General features: G+C 56.9%; 1 protein-coding gene across 2 annotated transcripts; it reads right to left on the bottom strand.

Moving 5' to 3' along the window:
- Positions 1-573: 573 nt before the first annotated feature.
- SLC8B1 (solute carrier family 8 member B1) lies at positions 574-17,942 on the bottom strand. 2 transcript variants are annotated; one of them, XM_040986946.1, is made up of 17 exons: positions 17,832-17,942; positions 17,429-17,554; positions 15,795-16,010; positions 8,726-8,878; positions 8,562-8,614; positions 8,395-8,451; positions 8,176-8,282; positions 7,932-8,099; positions 7,233-7,340; positions 6,076-6,135; positions 5,786-5,913; positions 4,506-4,647; positions 3,196-3,317; positions 2,623-2,776; positions 1,905-1,985; positions 1,622-1,686; positions 574-919 (listed from the first exon to the last, which is right to left on the bottom strand). In XM_040986946.1, exons 3-17 carry the CDS (start codon positions 15,978-15,980, stop codon positions 722-724), a joined length of 1,782 nt encoding a protein of 593 aa, XP_040842880.1. In that variant the 5' UTR covers positions 15,981-16,010; positions 17,429-17,554; positions 17,832-17,942; the 3' UTR covers positions 574-721. The 2 variants fall into 2 exon arrangements, with proteins under 2 accessions (XP_040842880.1, XP_040842881.1); XM_040986947.1 differs by having other exon boundaries at positions 832-919; positions 3,183-3,317; positions 8,176-8,281; positions 8,394-8,451.
- Positions 17,943-19,734: the final 1,792 nt, after the last annotated feature.

The raw sequence follows: 19,734 nt of genomic DNA, 5'->3' as shown, positions 1-19,734 counted from the left end.
TTAATCCCTTGAGGGAGAAGTCAGACAGGCAAGTCTCTTGCTTTACCACCCAGGGTAAGCCAGGCAGCAGCTGCCTGTTGGAAAGGTTAGGGCACAGCTGGGAGCCAGAGGGCCCAGGGCAGTGGTCCTCGGCTTGAGGTAGGCATAGGGCACAGCCAGTGGCCTCCCATCTTGTATCCGGGGGGCCTGAGGCTGTGGGCGGGGAGGATGTGCCAGGGCCATGGCAAGGTTCCAGGCTGGGGTCACCGTGCAGCCACCAGGTTCAGTAAAGCACACCAGTGCCAGCTCACACCTGCAGCACTTGGCCTTGTGAGCAGGACATCCATTGACAGCACCTGCTCGGTCTGGGTCCCTGTGGCCGAGGCTGGGCGACAACTGGAGGCCTGGATCCCACGAGGGGTTCCTTAAGCTAGGGCTGAGCTCCTGCAGGTACTTCCAATGTGCATGCTTCAGGGGTCTTCCAGGCAGTCCAGGAGGGGGACCCCAACATCCCCTTGACCCTAAACTCTAGCCCTCCTTGCAGAGGCTACAGGTGGTTCCACGAGTGTCCTGTTTCCCTCAGGGTCTTGGTCCACAGTGACGCTCCCTGCCCAAGTCCCTGCGTGATGCTACTGGGTGCTAGCAGCCAGAGGGACTTAGTTCTCCTGTCCAGCAGACACTCCGGGGGCCCACCTACCCACGTGACCCCACTCCCACCAGGTACAGGGCTCCACAGCTGCCGTCACCCACTCTTCAGGTGAATCACCCCAAACTCCGTGAGAAGGGCCACGATGAGGAAGTTCAGGTACAACAGGAGCAGGCAGAGGCCGTAGGCTTTGCTGAGCTGGAAGCATTGCAGTGGGACAGAGACCAGCGAGATGGCCAGGCTGAGGCCCAGGGCACCGGCCAGGACCCACACCAGCAGGCCGGCTGGCTCCAGCTGCAGGAGGGCAGAAGAGAGGGTCTGGGGCACGGCCTCATCCTCACCGTCACCTCCACCCGGCTGACACCCATGTCTCTAAGTCAGAGGGTGAACAACCCACTGCAGGGTGGCTCCCAGAAGCTTCTAGACCCAGAACCAGCAGGAAAAGAGAAACGTCTGCCAACTTCCACTGCTGCCAGCTGGCTGTACCCCACCTCAGCTCAAGCCTGGTGGTCTTACAACACCATGTTAGGTTCCTGGTGAGGGGAGGAATGGGTGTGCCTAAAACGCCTGTCTTTGGAGCTCCCACAGAAGTGGTCGCAAAAAGGAGCTCCTTCAAGCCAGGAAGGAAAATAAAACCTACAGTAGGTGTTTGCCATTGGAAAAAGAAAGGAAGGGTCGAGTGGTTTGAAAGGCTGGTGAGGAAACCAAGGCCCTGGGAGTCACCATGCAGAGCCATGCAGCAGCAATGAAATTACAGGACCAGGACCCAAACACCTTCTCCTCTTGCTAATCACTCTACAGATTTGCAAGGGATACATTCCGCCGCCCCCCCCCCCACACTCAACATGCACGCTATGCTGCAAAGCAATCAAAAATTCAGACAAGCCCCCTTGCCCAGAAAGTGTGAACAGATGGGATGTAATGGCTTCCCCAGCCCAGGAGGGTCGGGGGAGGGCAGGAGAGCCAGGCCCCCTTGCAGGAGCTGTGGCCACTCACCTTAACTTCGGCGTGGCTGCGCGAGATCTGCAGCAGGCAGCCCAGCCCGACGCCCACCAGGAGATCTGCAGCCAAGTTCAGGAAGTACGCTAGAGCAGGACACCCATTCTCCCCACGCTGCCGCCCCTCCCCCTGGGTCCGACCTAGGCCCCCCAAAACCCAGTCCGCCTAATCTGTGCACACAGGGTGCCTGTGGCTCCAGCAGTCACATCACCTGCCTGACCTGTCACATGGGGAACATTACCCCAGGGACACCAGTGCGAGGCAACCTCGCAAAAGATACTGAAGATGATGCCCCCGAAGCAGGCTGCAAACGCCATCCGTGGGTAGCCCTGGCGGGCCAGGGTGAAATCTGAGAAGGCATCTGTGTAGACAGGAGAGGGTGTCGGTGGGGCCACGTCTTCTGGCACCTTCCACGGTCACTCTCGGTCAACAGACTTCAATGAACACCCTCCTGAGGCTGGCATTACCCACCAGGTGCTATGGGGATGTGCGGCATCAGTAAGGCACAGTTCTCTTCCCCTACTCTTTCCTGCCAGGGCAGTCTAGGCACATAGTAGGACATGCTGCTTTAACTCACTGGGGCAGCTACTGTGGCATAGCAAGTTAACCCACCACTGCTGGTTCAAGTCCCAGCTGCTCTGCTTCCCATCCAGCCCCCTGCTAATGCAGCACCTGGGAAAGCAGCAGAAGATGGCCCACGTGCTTAGGCCCCTGCATCCATGTGAGAAACCCAGCCAGGGTTGCAGGTTCCTGGCTTCAGCCTGGCCCAATTCTGGCTATGGAAGCCACTGGGGGAGTGAACTGGCAGCAAGAAGACCTCTGTCTATATAACTCTGCTTTTCACATACATCCCTACATCTTTTAAAATAAAGACAGTTGGCACCGAGTCCATGCTGACACATGCCGTGGATGCCACTACTTGGATGCCACTCTGATTACAGAGTGAAGAGCCCCCATGAGACCGTGCTCATGCTAGATGCCCACCCTGCCCAAGTCACCTCCGATACTGTTCCCCCAGGCCAGCAATGTGAGGCCCAGGACAGTGTTGCTGAGCCGAAAGACTACGCCCAGCGACCGTAAGATGTTCACCACCTCCGTGGCAGCCGCGTTGATCCACAGAGCACTGGTCAGGAAGCCCAGGAAAGCAAAGAGCTGTGGGGGTGGGGAAGAGACATAGCTCCCATCAGATTTGTAGCCCACCCATCACTCTAGAAAAGTAACCCCTTGCCTGTTAGTCAGTCCTCAGTGTCTACACCCCAGGCCAAGCCACTGCCCCACAATGCCTGCCCCGATGTGAGGTCCTTGGAGCTGGGTCCTGCACTTGCATCTTGCACGAAACCCCCATGACCATGGACCTGGTCCCCCCACTGCTCATTGCTGCCCCAGAAACAGTTCCCGTGAGTCCAGGGCATTCCTGATTTCTAAAGTATTTATGATCTCAGGGAGACAAAAGTCCTCAAGATGTGGAATCAGTTCCCGGTGAGCCACCCCACGTGAAATCCACCTGCACACGGAATCCTGCCTGCCCTCCAACAGCCCCTCGTCTGGCTCATTGTACCTGGGGTTCTTACCCAGTGGAACTTGGGAGGCTCGTTGTTGGATGTGGCAAAAAAGGTGATGGACGCCAAGGCCGTGCCAGCCATCACCACCACTGCCCACACGGGAAGGACGCCGCCTATCTCATAGACGCCATCTGCAGAGGGACAAGAAGCGGCTCTCAGATCAGCATGTCCTGGACGGCAGAGCCAAAGTACAGCTGGCTGCCCAGGTACATTGTAGGTACCCCCATGCGCTTGCGGGATGGCATGATGGGACAGGCGAAAAATGACAGAAAATGTGAAGGAAGCTCTCAGGCCAGTTACATGAGCAAGGAAAGACAGACCCATGGGGAGCCGACTTTCCCGCCTTCTGTGCTGGAGCCATGGCAGACATCACTAATCAACCACGATAGTTCCAACTAAGCTTTAAGGCAGCCCTTCTGGCCAGGCATTACCAACAGATGGGCAGAGCTCTGTGAAACGAACTTTCCAATCAAACCCTACCTGACACACAGACTTGAGCCACACCTGCTCTTGATAAGTCAGTTCCACAAGATAACCCATTTGGTCTGAAACTTCCATAGGCAGGAAGAAGATTCTAGAACTCCTTTTTTGAGCCCCTTTTCTAATGCACATCCTGGGAGGCAGCAGGTGCTGGTTCAGGTACACGGGTCCCCACCTCCCACAGAGCAGACCTGGACTGAGGTCTGGGCTCCTGACTTTGGCCTGGCCCAGCTCTGGCTGTTGCAGGAATCTGGGGAGTGAACCAGCAGATTCTGTCTTTTAAATACGGTGAAAATAAATAACAAAAAAGCAACAACACAGGCCTGGGCGTCCGTTAGCTAGAGCAGGGCAGATACAAAGGATACCCAAGGCAGAGGAAGACCCCACCAGTGTCTGGGGACTGGCTGGGCCATATAGTCAGGGGAGGTGAGAGCCCCTCATGGGACCCCCGAACCCACACTGCATCCTGTCAGCTCCAGCAGGATTCAGAGAGATTCTTCTAGTCTTGAGAAGCCCAAGTCTGGGTCTTACTTTGAAATCTGTACATTTTAAAATGTAGGCAAATGAGCCAGAGGGCCGGACTCAGCTCATGGGTCAGTGGGGACAGCCTCTACCTACAGTCAGTGGGGCTGGACCAATTTGACCCTGGGATGGTCCTGGATACAAGTGTAGGCTGGCACCCTCAATAGCACAAACCATGTGAATCACCCATCACTGTCCAAAGTTCTGCCACCAGCCCAGATGCCCCCTCCCACCCTCTCCTGCTTTCACTGTGGTTCAGAGAAACCTTCTGGGACGCGGGTTGGCTGCGGGTGGTAGGGGAGGAGAGAGATACTCACAGACTCCTGACTGCAGGGTCAAGACCACAACCAGAGGGCTGATGGCGAGGTGCAGACAGTTGAGGGGTCGTTTCCAGTTCTTATCATCCTTGTCTGGGTCCACCACGGGGACGGTGAGAAGCAGCAGGAACTCCACGGGCAGCTGGCAGATGGGCAGAGGCAGAAGTTGGCATCAGCAGAGAGACCTGTGACCCCATGGCCAGGGTTGGACCTTGGTGACTTCATGGGCAAGGCCATTGTTGGCCAAGTGTGATTGAGGGCCAGCCAACTGGGGGAATGGACAGCTGGGGTAAAACCCATTTCTGCCTGCCCCTCCACCTTATGTCATTAGCCAGTGTCTACTTTCCTGTAGGCTAAGCACCCACACACAGCCCTTCACACCACCATCACCATTGCCAGTTCTTCCATCCCCTCCCATAACTGAACCCACACCCACACACTCTGCCGAGTGGCCAGGGTCTGCAGAACTTACTTGTCCCATGAATGCCAGGCTTGGCTAGACATCCGCCCCTGGTCAATCTAATGTCTACAGAGGCATTGAATGTGCCTGGAGAGCCAGCCTTGGCCTCTTCCACTAAGAACCTGCCCAGAGGCTCACTGACCCCAGAATGAGATCCAGGGCAGCCCTGATTGCTCTCCACTGCAGAATTACCTCAGCCCAGCCACAGCAAGTCAAGGAGATCGGGGTGGAGGGTAGGGGAGTGGTGGGGTATTAGTACACAGCACGGCCACAGCAGGCAATTCCTAAGAACACCACTCCGGGGAAAGGCAGGATCATACGTTCCTTTCCACAGGAGGGAAATGGACTGAGAGAGGCCAGAGGCCTTGCTCAAGGATGCAGCCAGAGCGACAGCAGCTGCAGATGCACTTACAATCTGCCGCTGGCACCAAGAAGCTGAGCTGAGTCCACGCTGAAGGTCTCAGGCTCACCTCCAGGAAGATTAACAGGGCTGCGGGCTGGGGCCCCGGCTGAGGCCAGCAGCGGTCACAGAAACTCAACCAAGCTCTCACCACGACTGTATCTGCAACCCCACCAGCTGGTTCCTTCCACCCTGGCCCTGGGCAGACCCTTTCCTCTGTGCAGAGCTGAGAGCCCCAGGCCAGGCCGTCAGTGACCCGGTCACACAGACACACACACATGTGAACACACAGGTACAGAGACATGCCTGTGCACAGCCATATGGACATGCATGCAGACACAGAGACACACACAGATACACACAGAGATACACAGGCACCCACACACGTGCGTGTACACATACACACACACCTCTGCCTACCTTCAGCACCTTGAGGGCCCTCCAGGATGCCGACTTACTTCTCCACTTCCTGGAGTCCAAAGGGTTGAGGGCCCTGGCCAGGATCTCAGCCGTGGTCTCCTGGGAGAGCAGCGGCCGGTACTCGTCCCCTGTTAGCGGGGGACGAAGCAGGGACAGCTGTGGCACTTCCCTCTCCCCACCCCAGTCCTCCCAAGCCTGGGGAAAGAGTACAAGCCCAGCGCTCCAAACTTCGCTTCCGGGTCCAGACTTCAGATTTCCCATCCCCCCTGCCTCAGCTGGCCAGGCCTCACCATAGTCATAGCTGTTGGTGTTGGAAGAGACCAAGTCGTCTTCAGACTCTGAGAGCATCTCTGGAAGAGACGGGGTGAGCTGAGTGTGAGCTGGGAGCCGAGACCTGCCCTGGAAACATCCAGGGACAGGGCAGTGTCGGGTGTGAGTGTGCAGGCCGCTTGGCATTCTGGGTTTCTTAGCAATCCTCACGCATGTGCAGTAAATCTCTGTTGCTCTTTTAAAACATTTAGCCGTGTATTTAAGAGGCACAGCCAGAGCGAGAGAGGGAGAGACCAATCTACCATTAGTAGTTCACTCCTCAAATGACCACAGTGGCTGGGGCTGTGCTGAGCTCCATCCAGGTTTGCCACGTGGGTGCAGGGGCCCAAGTCTTGGGCTATTCTTCACTACTTTCCCAGGCACATAGGCAGGGAGCTGGAAGGGAAGTGGAGTAGCTGGGACTCTAACTGCTCTGACGTGGGATGCCGGCGTGGTGGGCAGTGGCCCAACGCACTGTGCCATCCTGGGGCCGGACTTGGGGAGTTCCGTGCAGAGAGCCTAACTCACAGCAGTTCTAGGGACACAGCTAGTGCAGTTTACGTCATTGGGGCTCTTGGAGATGCCTGATGCCAGAGTGTTTCACCCTCTGGAGACTTTTCTTCAGGAATCTGTGCAGCCTTGCCACCTGTTGCAAGTGGCCAGGAGAAAACGGGCCTTTCTGGAGTCAGGAGTCACTTGCGCTCTGACTCTGCCACTGTGTGACCCAGGGCCACTCTCCAGGCCTCATGGCCTCCCATCTGAAGGGCTGCTATGGATGTGAGTGCTGAAATAGCAGAAGCTCACTTGACAAAGACAAGAGGGGAGGAAAAATCAAGGCAGACTTCTTGGAGGAAGAGTCGCTGGCACTTGCTCCAAGCCAGTCCTTAGAGACATGGAAGGACTGAGTTACTATCTTGCTCTTTGGCATATCCTAGTCTAATTACAGAAGCGTTCCTTGGATCCCGGTGGGACCTCTGGCACAGTGGGTAGGGAAGTGGCCTTTTGGCCCTGCCCTTCCCTCCTCTTGCAGCTTCCCAACCTGGGGAAGACTTGAACTCCAAAGTATGTTCTCATAAAACACAGGTGCCTCAAAGAAGTGCCAGTGAGAGGAAGGAATCAAGTGTTGGAGGAGCCTTACCTGGAGTCCCCGGCGAGGAGCAGACCAAGGATCTCGCCCGCTGCCACTGGTAGATCCAGGTGCATAGGATGACGGTGACCACGTAGAACACATACAGCCCCAGGTAACCTACAGACAGGTGCAGGCTGTCACCACGGGGACCAGGCTGGCAGCAGGGAACTGGCCAGCTCCTGGGCCCGCCCCCTCCTGCCCACCTGCTGAGCTGGGCCCATCTCTCCTTCCTTCACCATCTGCCTGAATGAGAGGACAGCCTCCAGGATAAGGGCAGCTGGTAGTCTCATTCTATGTCTTATGTCTCGGGGGCCTGAGCCCCCACAGGATACCGCAACTGTGAGCTCAGTCAGTGGAGGCCCAACAGTAGCGGCAGCGGCCGCAGCTGCCATTCAGGGTGTTTCTCTGGGTACTTTCTGTGGGCTCCTTCAGTGTCCCTTACCATCTTCCTGACCCTCTGCACATAGCATCCCTCTGTGCATGTCCCCGGAGGTGGCTGACCTGCTGGGCACATGGCAAACCAGGGACATGGGCCACCCTGCCACCCCAGCTCCCTGGTGTGGTGCCCCACGTTCCCTGATTACTGCAAGCTTCAGGAGGTTTCTGTAGCTGGACTCAGACCCAACTCTCAGGTCCCCCCACTCACAGCCCTCTGTCCCTAGCCATCTCCTGGACTCCGCACCCATAGGCCCTATCAGGCCGGCTCACCGAGGGCCCACGCTAGCGTGATCCTGCCGAAGTAGAGGGCGGTGAAGGTCAGGAACACGGCAGTCATGTAGAAGGACACGTCCCGGAGGAAGGGCCTGGAGGCAGCTGTAAAGGGGTGCAGGATGGCGATACCTCCGGCCACCACGGTGGTGACCAACACGCCAGCACCTGCAGGAGACATGCCATGCTCAGCTGCCCCACTGCAGCCTGTCTTTCCCCACAACTGCTAGGGCCACAGCCTCACCGAACAGTGCCCCAATAGCCAGGCCGGCGGTGCGCGAGTCCGAGAAAGCCACCAGTGCACTGAAGATGTCAGGTGCACCGTTTCCAAAGGCCAGGAAGGTGACGCCATGGAGGGAGGGATGGTCAAGGAAGGACACAGTTGGGGAGGCCTAGGGGAAAGCCCCAGTCCCTCCCCACCCTCACCCCACCAGCGAGGCGAACCCCGGAGCCCAAGGATACTGCCACGTTGTGGGAGAGCTGGAGCGTGCTGGAAATGGCCGACAAGTTGGGACAGAAGCTGAAGATAAAAGGCAAATGTCAGAACTCCCACGGCACCCCGCCCCTGCCTTCCCCCCACCTCAGCCTCCTGGGACACCCACTTCCCACCTGCCCACAAGCCCAACTCACAACTTGGCAGCTGTGACCCCCAGGATCAAAAACAGGTAGAGTAGCCAGAACACCTGAGACGGGAGAGCCACGCACAGTGGGAGGGTCACGTCCAGGCAGGGGCTCCTGCCCCCCACCAGTTCCCCCTCCCACAGCCCACCCTCTCCCCTGGGGCAGGGCCTCACATAGAGGGTGATGGCCAGCGGGAGGAGGTTGGGGTGGAAGTGGCAGAAAGCTCCTTCAAGGTAGTCCAGGTAGCCGCCGTCGCTGCGGCAGTCAGGGTTGCTCCGGACGAAGTTGCAGCGGTCAGAGACGTTTAGGCTACATACACTGCGACACTGGAGCAAGGAGGAGTGGGGGGTGGGAAGGAAGGGGCAGGCCCCTCTAAGCACAAAGCTGTCACCTCCCCTCCTCAGCCCAGATGCCAACCTTGCCCTTCTAGCTTTCCAAGTAAAATGAGGAGGGCTGCTGTGGGTGGATAGCTGTTTAAGGCACTGCTTGGGACACCATATCCCACATCAAGCCCCAGCTGCTCCGCTTGTCATCCGGCTCCCTGCTAATGCACCTATGGGCCCCTGTCATCCACATGGGATACCCAAGCACTCCAACATGGGATGCAAGCAGCCCGAGCAGCATCTCAAACACTGTGCCAGCTGTTTGCCTCTCATTTTTTAAGGCTTATTTATTATCTATTTATTTCATTTGAAAGGAGGAGTTACAGAGCAAGGCAGAGACAAAGAAAAAGATCCACATGGGTGCCACAGCTGAGGCCGAAGCCAGAGGCCAGGGACTCCATCTGGGTCTCCCACGTGGGTGCAGCGGTCCAAGCACTTGGGCCATCTTCTACTGCCTTCCCAGGCACGTTAACGGGGAGCTGAATCGTAAGCTGAGCACAGGGGACTCGAACCAGCACCCACAAGGGATGCTGGCATTCCAGGTGGCTGTTTTACCCACCACACCACAGTGCCAGTGCCTGCCCCTCATGTTTCTAGACCAGCAACAATGACCATCCTTGTGTATGACTCTGGAGATGGGAGAAGACTCAGCTGGAGAGAATTCTAGAAGTGAAAGTGCGGAGTCAGGATACCCTTGCCCCAGTTCATCCCAACACCGGCAGAGTAGCAGAATCTGCGTGTACATCGTAGTGTCTCTGGCAGGTGGAAGGGACACAGAAGACAGGGAGAGGAGGCCAGCGATGAGCAGACGGCCGCAAAACCTGCGCTGATCCGAGGGCTACTGGAGCCCAATTCAGGGGCCAGGCAGCAGAAGCCTTCGTATCCTAACTCCCACCAGCCATGGAGTGCCAACTGCCATGGCGGAGACATTCTTTCCAGCCTTCTGTGCTTACGGTTGGTTCTGGAAAAGCGCACGAAGCCAAGAGAAGCCTATAAGGAAGGCAGGCTCCATGGCAGGGCCGGGGCCTGACAGTGCAAGATGCAGAGGGACAAGCACCTTTTTCACTGAATGACTAAAAACAAAGAACAATCTGTTTTAGACACAATGATTGCATCCACTGGGTCACTCTCCAAATGCCGCTGCAATGGGAGCCAAGGAATGTCAGCTCTCCCACACGGGCGGCGGGGAGACCTAGGTACTTGAGACCTCCCCCGATCCCCCCCCCGGGGGGGGCCAGCAAGAAGAGCAAGCTAGCTGGACTCAGGTGGCAGAGCCGGACACACTGCCATGGGACACGGGCCTCGTACCATGCACTCCGGGGGAATATCTTAAACACGGATGGGTGTGGCCCACATCACCCTCCAAAACGCTACCCTTGAATGCCTGCTGGGAGATCAGGGCCCAGCAGTGCCTGCACTTGGTCGAGGCTGACTCTCGGAAGCCTGACTCAGACCTGGCCAGTCTGTAATGACTCAGCAACTGAGTGCCCTTGCCACATGTTCGGGCCGTTCGAGTTCCTTCTTGGCAGTTTCTGCAGCTGAAAAGTTTGCTTTTTTATATTTGAGGCTACATCAGCACTCTTGTGATTGCCCTGGGAAATGTCCTCTGCCTGCAAACTTCCTCTTTTCCTCTGTCCATCAGCTTTAATCAGTCCCACCCCATGTCCACTACAATGGTGACAACCAAAAATAAACAGAAAACAAATGTTGATGAGGCGGCCTGGCACGCTGGTTAAGGCCTCCAACTGTGGTAGCAGCATCCCATATGGGCATCAGCTGGAGTCCTGGCTACTTTCCTGCCCACCCAGCTCCCTGCTAATGCACCTGGGAAAGCTGTGAAAGATGGCCCACGTGCCTGGGTCTCAGTCACCCACCTGGGAGACCCTGACGGAGTTCCAGGCTCCTGGCTTTGGCCACTGCAACCACCTAGGGAGTGAACCAATCAATGGAAGCGCTCTCTATCTCCTACAGCTGTACATGTCAAATAATTTTTTTTTTTTAAGAAAAAGAAGAAATTGAAAGTCTTATGCACTGTTTGCTGTAGTGTAAAAACAGGTGGCCGAGCTTTGGCAGCAAGTGTCTGGATGAATACGTGCAGTGGGGTGAACTCTGTCAGCCAGTGGACTTTGGAAGGATTTTCTCAACCTTAGAGCAGGGAAACCAACAGCATCTTGGAGCTACCGAACCACTCAAGTCATACCCTCGCAGCATTCTTGTCCGCATCGGGATTTCTAAGATGACATCAAGTGGCCATCCCCCATCCCTGGGTACTGATGCAGTCTGGCAGCCAGGGGCAGCCCCCTCCCTCTCCCTCCCCCCTGCCCTAGGTACCCGAGAAAGGGAAGAAAAGGAACACTGGAAGGTTAGTCCCACCCCTTCCCCGACCTCAACCCTCCCCACTCCACTCAGCGGCCCTGCATTCTTGTCAACTGTGTAAACAACATCAAAAACAAAATGAAATTTTAAAACATGGGGTGATCACTGTGGAAAACAGTTCCTCAAAGCGAAGGCCCAACCATTCTCCTTCTGGGTTTACGCCCACAGGAATTGAGAAGGGTCTTGGAGATTCTGGACACCCGTGTTCACAGCTGGCAGCATCATTCACACACAGAGATGGGGCAGTAACCCAGATGTCTGGAGATGGATAAACCAAATCCGAGCTCTCCAGGCTCTAGGAACAGGATGCTGGGGCTCATGCAACGGCCCCGTTGGCTAATCCTTTGCTGCAAGCACTGCAACTCCCTATGGGTTCGTGTCCTGGCTGCTTCACTTCCCTTCCAGCTCCCTGCTTGTGGCCTGGGAAAGTAGTGGAAGATGGCCCAAAGACCTGGGCCCCTTCGCCTATGTGGGAGACCCAGAAGAATCTCCCGGCTCCTGGCTTCAGATCAGCTCACTTCTGGCCATGGTGGCCATTTGGGGAGTGAACCAGCAGGTGGAAGTTCTTTCTCTTTGTTTTTCCTCCTTTCTGTAAGTTTGCCTTTCCAACAAAAATAAATAAATCTCAAAAATGAAAGAATGTTGACAGGTAACAGGATGCGTTTTTAAAATCACCAGGAACATACAAAAGTGCAATCATTAGAAAAAAACAGGAAGGAAATTCTGGCGTCCGTTACAGCATGAACCAACCTCGGAGACATCATGTAAGACAAATGGGCAGGACACAGACCGAGGAACGCTGCGTGACTCCACTTCCGAGAGGTGGCCGACACACGCTAGCTCAGATAGACTAAGGCGAGGGGTTGGTGGGGCTGGCGGGGCTGGCAGCAGGCACTGGAAGCCTCTGGGGGCTCTAGCTTAGTTTACAGAGGTAGAGGTGTCTGGAGCCACGTGGGATGCTGGTTGCATGATAGTCTGCCATGCTCTGTGGTGCTGGACTACACAGGGAACACAGTTAGAAAGGAACCTGGAGACAGATGGGCCAACCAGGCTGGTCTGATCTGTTCTCATCCCGCCAGGAACACGCACGACGACTCCGAGTCAATAACAACGGGTACATTCATGACAGAGCACGGGAGCCGCCCCTTGAGATACCCAGAGACCCCGTCTGAGCATCCGGTTCAAGTCCCAGCTCTGCTTCCAATCCACATTGCAGCAGAAGGGCCTGGGAGGCAGCAGAGATGCTGCAGCTGCCATCCACGTGGGAGACCAGGAGGAATTTCTAGATCCTGGCTTGTATGTGTATGAGTGGTGGGGGGAGGGGTTAAGCCACCAGTCACATGCACACAGGTTCAAGTCCCAGCTACTCTACTTCCGATCCATCTCGTAGCTGAGGTGCCTGGGAAAGCACTGGAGGATGGTCCAAATTCCTGACATTGGCTTGGCCCAGGCCTGGCTGTTGCAGCCGCTTCAGGATTAAGCCAGCAAATGGAAAAGCTCTCCCTCTCTCTTTCTCTCTCTCTCTCTCAACTCTGCCTCTCACATAAAAATAAATAAATCTGAAAAACAAAGCAAACAAATGAAACAACAGCAGCGGGTAAACCAGAGGTCAGATAACTTCAGCCCAGGATTGCCAGAGCAAGCCCGATCTGGTTTTATGTTTTTAAATGACTACAGAACAGAAATCAAGAAACCCATCTCACCACAAGTAAACTTACAGGAAACTCACGTCCCATGCAGACAAACATGAACTGGCTGCAGCCCACACCTGCTTACCCACATGCCTCGGTGGCTGCCGGAGCAGAGCCAGCACATACCCTGGTGGCGGCCGAAGCTCGTGCTGTGAGCGCCCCGGCCCTTCTCCTCCAGTAACGCCCCCTCACAGGCGACACAGACCCAGGGCCCAGGCTGCTAGCGGTGACCCCTGCCCTCTGGCTCCAGCCTCCCACCTAAACCACAGGCCTGTGGCTTTGTGACAGCCTGGGGCTTTCCCAGGGAGACAAGCTCCTTCCACAAGGGAATGCCTGGGAGAAGGCTCTGTGCAGCCCTGTCGGGGAGGACCTGGAATGGGAACCGGGAAATCAGGCGGGGCTGCCCCACCACTTGCCCCTCTGGGAAGGGTAACCGTACTGGGCAACTAGCTCTCTGCTCAGAATCCACATGTAAACCCACATCCACGAGTGAACCTGACCAAGGGAATCAGCCTCCCTCCCCTGTTTCCTCTCTGAACAGAGAGGTCAGCCCCGTGTAGAGAAGGCCCCGTGGTGAAGGAGCACGGGCAGCTGGGATCAGAAAGGCCGAGTTCCAGGTTTGACTCCACTCCTAACTCAGCTTCCTGCTGCTGCACACCCAGGAGGCCGCGGGTGATGGACCAAGTCCTCAAGTCCCCATCCTCCACACGGGGCACCTGAAATGAGTCCCTGGCTCCTGGCTTTGACATGGTCCAGCTCCGGTTGTGCTGCTTAGAGAGCAAATCAAACATTGGGAGTCTCTATCTCTCTCTGCCTTTTAAAGGAATGAAATGAGTCTATTTAAAAAGAGTCACGTAGGGCCCAGCACAGTAAGTTACTGGCTAAAGTCCTTGCCTTGCACACACCAGGATCCCATATGGGCACTTGTTCTAATCCTGGCAACCCTGCTTCCCATACAGCTCCCTGCTAGCGTGCCTGGGAAAGCAGTGGAGGACAGCCCAAGTCCTCGGGTCCCTGTCCCAATATGGGAGACCTGGAAGAAGCTCCTGACTTCTGGTTCTGCCTCTGGCTGTTGTGGCCATTTGGGGAATGAACCAACACACAGAAGCACTCTCTCTCTCTCTGTAACTCTTCTAAATAAATCAATCTTAACAATACAATCTCTTCAGAGTTCAAGTCTTCACCTTGCATGAGCTGGGATCCCATGAGGGCTCTGGTTCGTGTCCCAGTTGCTTCAGTTCCCAGCCAGCTCTGTACTTGTGGCCTGGGAAAGCAATAGAAGACAGCCCAAAGCCTTGGGACCCTGCACCAGTGTGAGACCCAGAGGAAGCTCCTGGCTTTGGATCGGCACAGCTCTGGCCATTGTGGCCACTTGGGGAGTGAATCAATGGATGGAAGATCTTCCTCTCTGTCCTTTTCTCTGTAAATCTGACTTTCCAATAAAAATAAATCTTTTAAAAAAAATTTCCTCTGAGAAGCTCCCCTGGCAGGCCCAGGGAGAGAGTCCCTGCTTCTCATCTCCATTTCTCTCTCTCTCTCTCTCACACACACATCCAATCCTGTCCTCTACTTGACTGCTCACCATGCCAGACCATCTTGTGCCCACTGCCTTCCCCTCTGTGACCCTCACTGCATGCAAATGCCGCGAGGACAGGGACCGTGTCTGTGGTATCCCTGCCACACCCAGCACGTGGCACACAGCAGGGGTTCACGTATCTGTCAAACACGTGACGGCTCAAACAGGGCCTCTGAGACAGGTAGGTAGCCCGGCCCAGCCCGCAGCCACGCAGTGGCCAGCAGCCAGGCCTCAGGAAGGGCGGTGTGTGTGTGTGTGACTCGGGAGGCGAGGCCTGGAGATGACAGGTCTAGACTCGGCACAAAGTGGTCATGAGTCCACACCATGGCATCGCCACTTCCCTCTTGGTCACTTTCACCTGCCAGGACCTCAGCGTCCCCGTCTGTAGCACAGAGGGAAAAATCACACACACTCCCTCAACCTGGGGCTTATGGGAGAGGTAGTGGTAGCACTTGGCACAAGCCCAGCCTACGGTGCTGGAGAACTGGGAGGGATGATCTGGCCTAGGCCACAGCTGACCCGGCAGCTAACTGTGCAATTGCTACAAACCGCTTTCCCATCTGTGAAATGGGTTCAGGTGCCTCACTGCCCATTTGCCTGCCTGTTCCTGAAGACTGCCACCAGGGGCCGCAGAGGCCCTGCCCTCCCAGCCCATGCGCACAGCTAGTGGTTCTTGCTTTAGCAAACATATGGCAAGAGTTGGCAGCATCCAGAGAAGGCAGGCAGACAGGGGGGGTAGATCTTACCTACCCTTGGGCTCGCTCCCCTGCAGCTGGCATCAGAGACCTGTGCCCGCCCCTCCCTGCTGGGAGAGGAAGTCCTCCGCACCCCCTGACTGCTTCAGCAGCCCAGAGCCCCAGACCCTCGCTCCCCAAGAGCCTCTTGGGACACGCCTCTCTTCCTCTCTCCCTTTCACGTGCCGCTGTGGCCCCACTTGCTGTGCCCAACACTCACTCAAAATCCTCTCCCTTCCTGCCCACCATCTGCACCCATCCCTGCTTGCCAGGGGCTGCAGGAGCCCCTCCCTTGGACCTCCTTTCACTGCAAACTGCTCACTGACCACCTCCTGTTGTGAAATGACCCTCACCCCTGACAATGGGTATCCCTGGGCTGCTCCAACCCAGTCCCGGCGCACTCATTAACCACTCGGGGACGGAATACAGGCAAAGTCCTGCCCTGCCCAGCGTCCTGCCCAGCGTCCTGCCTGCGTACTTACGTCTGCCATGGGGGCCTGGTTCACACCTGAGACATGGACCTGGGGGCGAACAGGAGTCCCCAGAGACAGGCCCCCGGACCCAGACACCGTCTCCACCAGCAACAGGACCCAGAGCAGGTGAGACCATCTGCCAGCCATCAGCACACGGGGCCTGGCCGCCCTGGCTGCTTCCCCTCCTGCGGGCATTCTGGTCACAGGGTCAGCAGCTCCAGGGACCTGCAGGATAACAGCGAGAAGGGGGGGGGTGCCATGTCAGCAGGGGGCGCCCAGAATCTTCTGCAGCTGAGGAACTGCCCTGCCATGCCCATCAAGCAAAGGGCAAAGGGAACCCACATTCAGGGGCCAGGAGTGAGCAAGGCTGCCACCACCTGTGGCACCAGCATTGCACCTGGGCACAAGTCCATATCCCAGCTGCTCTGCTTCCCATCCAGCTCCCTGCCTGTGGGAAAGCAGCAGAGGACGGCCCAAAGCCTTGGGACTCTGCCCCATGTGGGAGACCCGGAAGAAAACTCCTGGCTCCTGGCTTCAGATCGGCTCACCTCTGGCTGCTACAACCATCTTGGGAATGAACCAGCAAATGAAAGATTTTTCTGTCTTTCCTTCTCTCTGTAAATCTGATCTACTTTCCAATAAAAATACATTCTTGGCCCGGCATTATAGCCTAGTGGTTATAAAGTCCTCACCTTGCATGCACCAAGATCCCATATGGACACCAGTTCTAATCCCGGCAGCCCTGCTTTCCATCCAGCTCCCCGCTTGTGGCCTGGGAAAGCAGTCAAGGATGGTTCAAAGCCTTGGCATCCTGTACCTGCGTGGGAGACCCTAAAAGTCTCTTGGCTCCTGGTGTCGGATTGGCTCAGCTCCAGCTGTTGTGGCCACTTGGGGAATAAATCAGTGGACAGAAGATCTTCTTCTGTCTCTCCTCCTTTCTGTATATCTGAGTTTCCAATAAAAATAAAATAAAAAGAAATCTTAAAAAAGAAAAAAAAGGAGGGGGGACTGTGCTGAATGCCAGCCCAGCTCACCCTGTGCAATGGCGTGTACTACCAAAGGCAGGTGTCCCTATCATGATCTCACTTGCCCCTCCCCAGCATGCCAACAGAAGTTATTATGAATAGTCCCATTGTACAGATGCACACACTGAGTCCTGCTCCTCCCTCACCATCACTGCCTTCCCTCTCCTCCTGCAGCTCTCAGCACGGGTCTGGAGATGGGTGCAGCCCCATGCCTTGGAACCCAGAGACCCTGGGACTCAGAGAAGTCACACAACACAGAGACCCACTGATGGAGAAACAGCAGCCCAGGGGGAAGTGCGTTGCACAAGGCTGCTGTGTCCGTTAGCAACACCAACGGGCTGGACCCGGTATCCGCCTCTTCCCTCCAGCCCGGCGGGGGGGGGGGGGCCCTCAGTTACCCCCCCCCCCAAGAAGCTAACCAGAAAACAAAACAAATAAAAATCTGGGCAAAATCACTCTCTCCTGCTGATTTTCCCCCCACACATGTTCTCCAAAGGGTGTGTTTTGTTTTTGCAAGCAGGATGGACAGAGCCCAGGAGAAGTTGTTTTCCTGGTGCTGTGTGCAATGCCTGGCAGGGAGGAGGAGGAAAAAAGGGTGTGTCCCGCCCCAGACCTCACCTGTGGGTGCCAAACAGTTCTTCCCTCGGCCACGGTGCGCCAGGACGATGATTCCACTGGGCGCCCCTGGCCACAGGACGGGTTTTGGGGTCGTCAGTTCCCCGCTCTGAGCCTGTGATTCTCCATCTGTCAAGCGAACACGTGAGCTGGCACAGGGTCCTCACAGTAGGAGCCCTTGGGAAGCGCAAGTGCCTGGCGCCTCTACCTGGCCGCAGGTGCTCTCGGCGCGCGCCCCAAAGGAGCACTTCCGAGCACCCAGAGGGCCTGCACATCTGACAGGAAGAATGGGCTACCGCCTAGAAGTCGGGGGGCCTCGATTTCCCAGCCCGGTGTGTACTGAGAAGTTCAACCACGCTGCCTGGGCCCTCCCGGGCGACCCTGCAGGTGCAGGCGCTCCTCTCACCTCAGCCCTGGGCGTGGATCCCGCACACTCCTCACGGCGGCCGCGTAGGGTCCTGCCCGCCTTCCCCGGGGCCCTGCCCGCCGGTCCGCGCCGTCACACCCCGAGCTCCGCAGCCGCTGGCCCCGCAGCCCCGCCCGAGGCCGCGTCCCCCGCTCTCGCCCCCGCCAGTCCACCGGGGCCGCTGCTCGCTCCGCCCTGGAGCACTCACGCCCCGGGGCACGCCCCCAGGGTCGGCACTCACCCAATCACGTCCAAGGACACGCCCCCCAGGAGGCAGGCCTCCCATGCAGCCACGCCCCCGGGACACGCCCCCAAAGGCTCACCGGGCTCTGGCCCTTAAAGGCACAAACCTCGCGTCCTGAGGTCCCTGGCCTGTAGCTTCAAAGACAGAAGCTGGCAGGTAAATGCAGCGAAGATGGTGAAACTGTGAGGCTCCACTCCTGAGTGGGCAAGAAGTGCCAAACTACCAGGTAATGAGCCGTGATAAGGGGTAGGGAGGGCCCCACCCCTCCCAGCAAGCAAGGGGCTGCACTGGGCTCCAGCTGGGCCAGGTCCAAGCCAACAACCTGGAACCATCAGGCCCATCTTCTGCTGCTTTTCTAGGTGCGTTAGCAGGAAGCTGGAAGGGAAGTGGAACAGCTAGGACTTGAACCAGTGTCCCTATGGGGCTCGGATGTTGCAGCTCATGGCTTAACTCAGATACCACAACCCTGGCCATCAGTGTTGCTTTTAAAAAGCAGCATGTGGCCAAGTGGCGAAGACTGACGGGCACAACCACCCGGGGCCTGGCAGGCTCCTGTTGTTCTGGGTCGTCCCCTGGCACCAGTCTTCCCTTCCCTGGGCCCCTCTTGCGGGCACGCCTTGCACACACCTCTCTGATGTTGTCTCAGCTCTGGGGAGGCTGCCACAGCCCCCCCAGCTGACCGGCTCCCAGGGGGCCAGAGCCCCGCACAGCAGCCACTGCCTGGAGTCTTGCACCTTCCTGCTCCGTATTTTCTGAGGAGCCCCCTGGGGTCAGAGCATGGAGGACCTTTCTGTAGGACACTGGGGCCTGTGAAATGGGGCTGGAGACACTTCCCCTCTGTGGGGCTCTTGAGGGATGGCATTGCATGAAAAGCTGCAAACCTAGTGCCTGGCGTGGGGCACCCCACCTCCCACCCGGCAAACTGTGAGTTAGCCCATTCGACGTCTCCCACGCGGGTGCAGGGTCCCAAGGCTTTGGGCCGTCCTTGACTGCTCTCCCAGGCCACAAGCAGGAAGCTGGATGGGAAGTGGGGCTTCCAGGATATAAGCAGGCACCCATATGCGATTCCTGTGTGTGCAAGGCCAGGACCTTAGCCACTAGGCTACCACACCAGACCTTAATAAATCTTTAAAAAGAAGAAACAAAGTGAGCTTGCGTGTTTTCCCAGGAATTGTGCATCCACGGTTCTCCTCGCCCGTCTTGTCTCCTGGAGTCAGATCCCCTCTCTGGCGTTCCTGCCATTTCACACGGGGGGAACTCAAGCGTTGCATGTTGTCAACCATTCTCTTCTTCTGACTTTGCTCATGGAGTTTGTGAAAGACAGCAAGGGCTGCCCCAGGCTCCCACTCTTATGGCCTGGGAACGTGTCAGAGCCCGTTCCACCCACACGTCACAAAGGGATTCACTGAGTTCTAGGATGATGGCTGTGGTCTGCTTATGCCTGCACCCGAGGTAGGGCAGGTGGACGCCGAAGTTATTCATTAAAAATTAATGATTGAATTGGAAAGGCTGAGACGGAGAGTGCTCGTACCTGCTGGTTCACCCCCCCAGTGCCCACCAGCGCTGGGGCTGGGCCAGGCTACAGCCGGAAAACAGGTCTCCCATGGGGTGGCAGGGACCCAAGGCCTTGAGCATTACTGGTGCTTCCAAGGGTGGGTG

Source organism: Ochotona curzoniae, unplaced genomic scaffold, assembly GCF_017591425.1.
Source record: "Ochotona curzoniae isolate NIBS_2020 unplaced genomic scaffold, NIBS_Ocur_1.0 contig_46, whole genome shotgun sequence".
NCBI classification, from domain to species: domain Eukaryota; kingdom Metazoa; phylum Chordata; class Mammalia; order Lagomorpha; family Ochotonidae; genus Ochotona; species Ochotona curzoniae.
This window is presented reverse-complemented; position numbering and strand designations above follow the sequence as displayed.

Excerpts from the sequence above, each read along its gene's own strand:
- SLC8B1 (XM_040986946.1), bottom strand. The coding sequence starts at position 15,980 with ATGCCCGCAGGAGGGGAAGCAGCCAGGGCGGCCAGGCCCCGTGTGCTG. Across the intron at positions 3,318-4,505 it reads GACCCTGCAGTCAGGAGTCT|ATGGCGTCTATGAGATAGGC; the intron begins GTGAGTATCTCT and ends GTCCCTCTGCAG. Across the intron at positions 1,687-1,904 it reads CTTCGGGGGCATCATCTTCA|ATCTCCTGGTGGGCGTCGGG; the intron begins GTATCTTTTGCG and ends ACTTGGCTGCAG.